The sequence below is a fragment of the Leptidea sinapis genome, chromosome 3, assembly GCF_905404315.1.
Source record: "Leptidea sinapis chromosome 3, ilLepSina1.1, whole genome shotgun sequence".
NCBI lineage: Eukaryota > Metazoa > Arthropoda > Insecta > Lepidoptera > Pieridae > Leptidea > Leptidea sinapis.
This window is the reverse complement of record NC_066267.1, coordinates 13,539,181-13,548,992: the sequence shown is the minus strand read 5'-3', so window position 1 is coordinate 13,548,992 and position 9,812 is coordinate 13,539,181. Positions and strand designations below refer to the sequence as shown.

The following is a 9,812-nucleotide window of genomic DNA, read 5'->3' as shown; positions in this document are numbered from 1 at the left end:
ATTATAGGTTGGGCAGGTTATCACCTGTAAAGTAGATCTTGTAGATGAAGCTACAACCTGAAAGTTGAACAGAGCATACAAGATTTTATCAACGATGCGTCACTCGAACGGTTGGCTTAGTTGGAAAGAGCGCTCGCACGGAACGTTCGAGTCCCGCATCGTTCATATCATTTGGTTTTCACTTTTAAATAAAAATTTGTGTAGTATAACAATAATAGCATTGATATGATATACGCAATTATATAACACGATTGCAACATTTTATATGATCTAATAATAAAACAAATCTTATAACTATATTCACAATGATATTGGTGGCTTTAAATTAAAACTATCATTACAGAAAAATGTACCAAGAACACTGGCAGCACTTCCATGTTGGATAACTCCGCTGATCTAATGACCGAAATAGCTGCCAGCGCTTGGGTTCCAGTAAACCTATTGAGGCGCGTAGATAGTACTTTGTACATTCTCCGCGCTCCTGTGCCCCACGGGTCAAATGTCTCAACACCAAATGGCACAGTGATGTAAGAGTTTACTGTCTTTAGCAGTCGAAGCAGCAGCCCCAGCACCAACTGACGTAACTTGGACATGAGAAGGAGCCAGAGTGTCGACTCAAATTTCGTCCCACACCAGCGCCCTTCCCCGTGCCCAAGCCACCGTCTAATGATAACAATATAATGGTCATAATATAATTGTATATATATTTTCTATGTATGTAATATGGATCTAGTATCAGAAATAAAAAAGATTTGGTTTGATTTATTTCTAATTCTTTATTTTTATTAATTTTTTTCTTTGTTTACAGATCTTTATCTAGATCTTAAATAGATTTACGTTCTAAAATGGTATTTAAAACTTTTGTTTGCTCAATTATTGTATAAAAAGGCATAAAAGGCATTTATTTTCTCTAAATTGATTCCTTTAGAATTATTTTTGATGTCATTTCTAATAACTAATAGAAACTACAACCGCCTCGGAAACAAATGGCGCTCTGAGAGAGAAGAAGCGGCGCAAGAAACTATCCCAATTTATCTGTTAGTGAAGTAATAAATGAATAAATTACTTAATGTACAAATGGTTATCCCTCTCATTTCATTACTAGGTTAGGGGTTCACTTAGCAAATTTTAAAACCACCCAACGCCCTGGAGAGGTTTTAAACAAACACCCCACCCCAAAATCAGGTGTATTATTTGTACGATTTACTTAAATTTTGGTACACTTTTGAGTTATTGATTGGGGTAAATCATTCCAAACTTATTAGAATTATTAGAGATACGCACTTTTACAATATTATTTTGCCCCAAACTAGGCATAACCTGTGCTACGGGTTGTAAGACAATAAATATTATTACTCAATACGATATTCTTATATACTACAAAGCGGATAGTTCAGGACGCTCCATAAAATCTTCTCATCCCAAATACCACCATGCTAAGGGGCCGTCAAATATAATATAAGACCTGAAAAGGACTATTGTGAAAATTTTATTGTGGACTTTCAATCAATGAATCAATAAAAAATATTTTATTTTGCAAATATATTTTAAATCACATAACATTTAAAATATGTCATAAATTTATACTTCAGCTCATTCGGATGGCAGATTCCCCCAGAGAAAAACGAGCAAGAAACTCTAAGGTTGTTTTTTCAAAATAGATTGTTACCAGTTCTTTTTTAACTATATGTAATTACAGACATGTAACAGCCCAGCAGGTCAGTCCCAAGGGTATTAATGATTAGGGTACAACAACATACATTATACATATCCTAAAGAGTCTATTTAAAACAACCTAACGTAACGACTTTGTCACTATGCAATTTTCGGACGATGCGGTATTCAGAGCCGGTTCTCTGAAAATTATGACTTTAACCACTTAGCTATACGTCCAAATGGTGCACGATTCAAAAATAATCAACCCTCCATCCATGGCTACATCTCCAGGATGACCTGTTCAACTTATAAAATTGTATATCTGGAATTTCACTAGAGATGCCAGTCATTGAAATATTCTTTTTTAATTTACCACACTAATACTGAAACTAAAATATACACAAATTAATTTTGTATATTCAATTCTAAAATCACATAGTAAAAACAAATTCTAAGTTAAGTATTTATTACAACACTTAATAGGCAGTAAATAAAACAATAAAATAACGCTTAACCCCTCAAATCGGTCAGATAACCCCAATTACATGAAACCTGAATCAAAACAATTTTCCGAATCGAGACATGAACTTCATGATATCATGCGTTTATTTACACCGTAAACACAGCCCTATTACATGAAAGAGACGCACATACGATCACTTACAAGTGTGAGTGGGATAGATAGCGTCAATAGCCCCGCCTATATCACAGCAGGCGTCAAACTTTCGCTTCAGTGCCCAATCTGGTTCAACATCAGTGCTTCCTCGCATGCCTTTAAAACCACATCATAATTAGTGCTAGTGCCAATATGAACTTTGAGCAACATAACGAAATATCGACGTCTTACAATGACAATAAATACGAAAAAAACGATTATTACTACGTCAAAGAAGAGAATTTCGACAAATATAGACAAAGAGCTGACGATCAAATTAATACGCCTTTCTCCGTGAAAGATATATTGAACATAAACCAGACTTATTGTGATCGGACTGACGTTTGGAAACAGGAAAGATGCCAAGAACAGGAGAGATTGTATCAACAAAGCGCTTATTGTCCGGATTATTTTAACCAAATGTATCCGTATGTTGAAAATTGGAACGAGGCTTATCATGAGAATAAAATGGATGATTATTACAGCTATAATTACGCGAATATATATCATCAGAATCATGAACAGTTTTCGGATGTACAGGTGCCCAGGGTGGATGTGGAGCTACCTCCACCTCCTGGTGTTATAAGCGTTGATGAGAGGGAAATACCATCGATGAGTTCTTCATCATCTTATTTACAAGCGGACGCGAAATTTGCAGCAATACCAAGGAAAACTAGTGAGTATTAAAATGCCTTTATATAATTGAAATTGGTTTGTTTGTTTTTTTTTATGGAAGAAGAGGTGATCACCGCAGCCCATAGTCTCTTGTAACACCCTAATCACAAGAGCATTGCCGATTTTATAAAGTGACGAATAAACGTAGGTACACATGAATTGGATAACCGAAAACTCATTGGTACATGAAGGGCGAGGATTGAACCGCAGGCTCCGTGGTGAGAATCAACGATTCAACCTATTGCTCCACTGACGCTTTTTATCAGTTTTTGAGCTTATAATACCTATATATGCATTTTATTTCTGATTGCATATAAATGTTTTGTTTATCGGCCTGTTTTGTCTAATCTTCGAAACGGATAAACAGAATTTTGATGGGCGTTTTATGCTACATAGCTTAACAGTGATTACATTTTGGAAGAACCTCGAATTCTTAATTGCCATATAATTATCGAAAGTGGAGTCACAGGGGTCTGCTGGTCCTAACAAAAATATAATAAAATTATTAATTAGTGTGTCTGTTTCTTAAGCTTTTGCGGCTTAAGTACCTACTCAACTAGAAATTATGAAAATATTTTCTCTCTTGTTGTTAGGGATATAGAAAAGGACAAATGGTAAATTTATTCCTGTAATTTGGAAGAATGCCATAATATATAGGAAACGGATGACGTCGAGAGCAGAAGCTAATAGCATAAACAAAATTAAATAGCATACAACTTTACTCTATGTGAATGTGGAGCGTCCATCAACTCTATGGTTTTAAACAAGGTTTTAAAAACTATTTTCCCACAGCGATCTATGGAATCACCATTGGGCGAACACGAGGGATGTTCACTCTATGTTGAGTCCAGTTTATTATTTCCTTTTATAATAAAAAGCTGAAAAGAGTGTCCATTAGCACAATTCATACCGTTTCTATTATGGAGAAGACGGTATGTTCTTGTGTTCTTTATAGTTAGTACATGTTAGTTTCACTATACAGTGCATTAGCTTTTCACTACACTAACTCAAAAGGTTTAGTTCTTTTGAGTCTTCTCACTATGTGATTCAAGTTGGGTATGATATTGGAACCTTCAAGTAGAGACTATACAGCTATCTGAAATGTCGGTAATGGTCATGTTATTCCTCTGGTGATGCATGCTTGGGCGGTGTTGAAATCATACCAAAAAAAGCATTATCGTTCTTTTTTTAAGGGATAAGGAGAAGAAACGATCATACGGGATGACATTATGACACATGCTGTCTTTTAACATTAGACGAATTTTGAACACAAATTAGGTATTCATGATTTTTTTTTAAAAACACAGGTATTACCTAAAGTAGATAAAGGTTTCATACTTCAAAAATTCAAACCCTTATAAATTTTTCTTCTTATTCACATGTTACCTAGGTGTCTTATCTTAATTAATATTTTTAGTTAAAATTATAAATCGTTCAGCTTATTCTAAATAAGATCACAAAAATGAATCTTAAGAATTGATTAATTAAAATTGATAAATATAATTTTTTTAAGGGACAAACGAACAAGTAACCCGATGGTAATTGTAAATCATCCTCTTGCAGCACCAAAGATAAGATATAAAAGTAATAAATAGGTGTACTTGTTTTTTTTTAAATTACCCATGTCTGATCTAGCTACACTACCGAAAATATTTTATTCAGCAATTCTTTATAATTTCAATAAAGTGCTTAAATCATAAGTAACTTAAAAACTTTTTACCTTTAGAAATGTAAGTGCCGTATATATATTTGATGTTTTAATTATTTGTACGTCCACAGAGATACCTTGCCTGACAAAGATGGAGAAAAGAGACAAAAACGCAAAAAGAAAACCCAGAATCCTGTTTTCGCAGACTCAAGTCCATGCGTTAGAAGTCCGCTTCAAAGCTCAACGCTATTTAACCGCTCCTGAACGAGAACAGCTAGCAAAAACGCTAAATCTATCGCCAACACAAGTTAAAATATGGTTCCAGAACAGAAGATATAAGAGTAAACGACTGAAATCCCCAGAGGTATCAACGTCTACAGACGCGAAACCCAGCAAAGGTAGAAAACTTTATAAACCAGAAACAAGGGAAAGTAGTTTACAATCATATAATTTTAAGGCTCAGAATCAAATGAATTCGTCAATGTATTTCGACGATAGTACCGCGTATGAAGACACTGAGAGATATTACAATCCGCGGTTACAAATTCAAGACACGACTCCTAGTTATATAGATTCAAAAGATTGCAAAGATGCTGATATGAAGAAATATTACTCAGCAAATTTTGTCTGTTAGTACATTTACGCGCGTTTAGACTAACCCCCTTTTTCATAATAGTCTGCTAACTTAAAGCATTGCTAATTCTCATTCTGTCTTCTTCTATTGACCTAAGTCAGAATGAGATAAAACACTCCTTAGCGGCTGTTTAAAGTAAGCGGACCATAATAAAACAATAGTTTTACCCCCTCATTCATAAGTTCTATTGAACTTTTACGTCAAATAGGTGAAAGATTTTTTTACCATTAATAGATTTATACAATTATACAGCAACCAAAGATTCACAATTTTACTTATTTGTCAAATTTCAAAAATAATCTTTGTGTGTTGTCTTACTATGAAACCTAAGATATAAAGTCAATATTATGAAGTTTGATACATACATGAAATGTATTTTTCGAAAACAAAAACATTAGTTTATTTACTTAATTGATTAAAATGATCAAAAAGTGTTTAATGGCTCTTAAATGATTTAAACGCAGTCAAGTCACGGCTGTGAGTTGCGATTTATTTTTCAAATCAAATCAAAATATTTTATTGCAAGTCACATTTTACAGTAGGATGGTTGGTACATTAATGGGTAGACAATATGTGACGCCCTGCAAGGGCACAGCAACGTTATACATAAAATAAATAAGTCTTATACATTTTTTACATTCTTATACTATATTGTAACTAATTCTCACACTTGTAATTAAAAAATTCGGGTAAATCGTAGAAGCATTTTGAATGACTTTCAACTATATTATCTATTCAAAGAGATATTTTTCTTAAATAAAATACTTAGTAGAAAGCGGAATTTATTTTAACGCGATGATGAATGTATTTTGATGTTATTGGATCAACTGTCATCTACGGCTGTATCAAAGTGGTAAAATCGGCTCAATTTCACTAAGGAGGCGCGACCAGGGACTTAGATAACTTATGCATCTAGATAGAGCCTCTTGCTGCTAGGCAATGCATTACAACAGGCCATGATTATTACTTTAATGCGCAAGACTAGCTACATCCTACACTCGCGATACGTCAGTCACTTTGTTTTAGTGTGCGTGCGTTGTTGAAAATAGAGGCTAACTGTTTGCCCCTATTTTTTACGTAAGTATTCACAGTTGTCAATCTGTCTAGATGTAAAATTTATCTAGCACCAGGGATATCAAATAATAGTATAACATATACACAATAATGATTATTTTTGTTTTAAATGTTACTACTTTATAAATATAGAACAAAAAAATGTTGTAATTAAGTTTTAAGTACACATTGTTTTTTTTTTATTTTTAGATTTTTATACGCTCACTTCAACTTCTAAGTGATACACTGCCGAAACCTACTTTTGCCTGTCTAATAAACTGTATGATAAAACAACAATGAATAAAGTTCCTACATTTTTGCGTGAACAATCAACAAACGTGTGTCTGTCTAAAAATTTCAAAAGGCCTCAAACATTTAGATAATTCTGTTCCGTCTATTATATTTTTAGTCTAACATGTGAGTAACAAGATATTGAAAAACAAAGAGAAAAAAAAAACTCCTACCAAATAAACCGGTGTTATAACCGGACTGACTGCCAAAGAGTATTATTATTTTATTATTAATCGAATGCCAAGTGCAATTTATATTATTATCAATGTTCAGTATTTTTAGATTTAAGATAATTGTAAATAAAGAATATAAGAAGACTGATTTATGATTTTTATTTAAGTCTTAACTTATTTTTTTATACATATTATATTATTCGTTGAATATGTAATGAAATCATTCACCACCTTAGATGCAATCTTATCAAATATATAAAATTCTCATGTCGCGGTGTTTGCAGTTAAACTCCTTCGAAACGGCTTGACCGATTCTCATGAAATTTTGAGTGCATATTGGGTAGGTCTGAGAATCGGACAACATCTATTTTTCATCCCCCTAAATGTTAAGGGTTACGCCAATTTTTTTTTTTAATTTTTTATTTTAGTTTTTTTTTATTATGAGTCAGCATTAAAAAATACTTCAAATTTTCACCCATCCACGATCAACAGTTACTTTTGTATCGCGATTTTAATATCGGCAATACAACGTTTGCTTGGTCAGCTAGTATATATATAAAATTCTCCTGTCCCTGTGTTTGTTACCATACTCCTCCGAAACAGCTAAGCAAATTTGTATGTATATCGGGTAGGTATGAGAATCGGCCAACATCTACTTTTCATACCCCTTAGTGATTAGGTACACCCACCCCCAAATATTTTTTTTTTATTTTTTTTTGACAATTTTTTTTTATTTTTATTTTTATTATGATTCAGCTTAAAAATACATAAAACTTCAAACTTGCGATCAACACCTATTTTTGTATTGCGATTTTAATATTATTCTATTTAATCCACAGATACGCAATAGAGTTGCAAGATGGCAATCGAATATAATAATTATTGTAGATCGATAAATTTCTGGTAAAATGGTCTCAAGCTGACGAGCGCAGTTGTAGTGCCGCTCAGAATTTTTGGGTCTTTCAAGAATCCTGAGCGGCACTGAATTGTTATAGGCAGGACGCATCAATTACCATCAGCTGAACGTCCTGCTCGTCTAGTCCCTTATTTTCATAAAAAAAAATACCTGATAATAATATCTAAAGATATATTATAAATAATAATATATTTTTTTACAAAAGGTTTAATTAATAGCATTCTCATCTATGAGGGAGACTGGTTTGTGTCATAGGTCAGGGATAGAAATAAGTGATGAGTGATGCAATAAAAATACTCATACGTCAAATACTACGCCTTACACGAGTAAGTCAAAGAAGTAAATGTAAATTAATACGTTAAAACAAGAGTTATTGAGCACACACACCGTAAATAAATAAAGATATTTTGCAAGCATTTTATTACCGATTATAAAAATATAAAAACTTTAATTTTAAAACATGAAGCCAGAGTTTCTCCAAATAGGATCATCCTGCCACCACAAGTACCGTCCGTTCACGAGATGACGCATGGGCCAGCCATCGAATCCTATTATTTATAATATACATTACATATATACATATTTTAGGCAAGGTAATAACCCGTCCCACGTCGCCGCCACAAGCAGTTACATTTAAGCGAGCTAGACGAAGCTTGTCACGAGAACTCAATCAAATAACAAATGTTCATCTACATATTATGCAATACCTACTCACAAAATTTTCGATCAACTTTTTTTTGTTCAAGTACATGTAGTCCGAAACATTTGAATGGTTTTTTTATCAATAAGTGTTGATTTTAAGAAAAAAAAATGATCACAAATGATTAAACGCGTGGAGGAATCATGTTGGAATAAACATAGAACACTTACGCCTCCAGAACTTTTAAAAACCAATTAATTCTTTAAATCAATAAATCAATTGACCATTTAGGACCCAAGATTTATCTAAATATCATAATATCTGTTAATATCATCATATTTGTTTAAAAGCGAGATCTCGCAACACAAGACACACACACACATACACAGAAACCAAAATTATGACAATAATTACACACTACATGCTTACTCATTTACAAGGTTTTAAATAAAAAAATTCACACTAACACATCCTTCTTTTAAAAAAAAGAATTTAACCAGAATTGTTACACGAAGAGCTAGTCATATTGAGCTGCCAATCGTGAGAAGTAATTATAGAAAACAGACAATAACCTTTGAGGGAGTTCAGATATATAACAACCTGCCCTCAGAAATAAGAAATGCCAAAACATGGACTTCTTTTAAAGCGAGCCTTCAAAAGCACATACTCAATAATTATGAAATATTTCAATAACATATGTAGGTTGTTTTATGTCTTATCTTTTGCCTAACATTGCATTGCATTCTATACCTACCAAAATCATTGTCTGTTAGTACCTACTATAATTGTTAAAATATAATTTCTCATGTAAGTGACAATAGGTATTAATGAGAATAAAGTTATTTAAACAAAAGTAAAGATAAGAACACTTACAAACAATATAGAATAATAGGAGCCTTGTTGTAATAAACATATTTTAATTAGGACCAATCATCGTCTGGTGAGGTCATATAAAATGATTGAGTGAACGTTAAATGTATAAATCAATAATCGACAAAGTGAAGTAATTTTTAAAACCAAAAAGCCTCTGTACCGCAATATTTCAATATTTTTTACATTTCAATTTGTAGAGATACTCTTTATCTGAATTGCTACCATACTGCACCGATCCGAAATGCATTTAACAGACGAGCGGTTTTTAAAACGTCTGGTAGGATGTCTTGCATTTAGTTACATTTACTCTCGTTATTGGCGTCACATCTTTATATATATAATTCTTGTGTGCGTGTGTGTCACTGAACTCCTCCTAGACGGCTGGACCGATTCTAATGAAACTTTCTGTGTGTATTTAGGTGGATTCGAGAATGGTTTAGATTCACAATTGAACTACCTCCTAAACGGCTGGACCGAATTTGATGATTTTTTGTGCGTTGCAGTGAATTTGAGATTGGTGTGTGTCTTCAGGTGGATTTGAGAATGGTTTTGATTCACAATTGAACTACCTCCTAAACGGCTGGACCGATTTTGATGA

General features: G+C 33.1%; 1 protein-coding gene across 1 annotated transcript; it reads left to right on the top strand.

Moving 5' to 3' along the window:
• Positions 1-2,441: 2,441 nt before the first annotated feature.
• On the top strand, positions 2,442-5,416 carry LOC126979559 (homeobox protein Nkx-2.5-like). The gene is made up of 2 exons (XM_050828921.1): positions 2,442-2,987; positions 4,766-5,416. Exons 1-2 carry the CDS (start codon positions 2,465-2,467, stop codon positions 5,266-5,268), a joined length of 1,026 nt encoding a protein of 341 aa, XP_050684878.1. The 5' UTR covers positions 2,442-2,464; the 3' UTR covers positions 5,269-5,416.
• The last annotated feature ends 4,396 nt before the right edge of the window (positions 5,417-9,812 follow it).

Bases quoted from the DNA above. Each gene is read 5' to 3' on its own strand.
- LOC126979559 (XM_050828921.1), top strand. From the start codon at position 2,465: ATGAACTTTGAGCAACATAACGAAATATCGACGTCTTACAATGACAAT. The intron at 2,988-4,765 runs GTGAGTATTAAA...GTACGTCCACAG, and splicing joins AGCAATACCAAGGAAAACTA to AGATACCTTGCCTGACAAAG.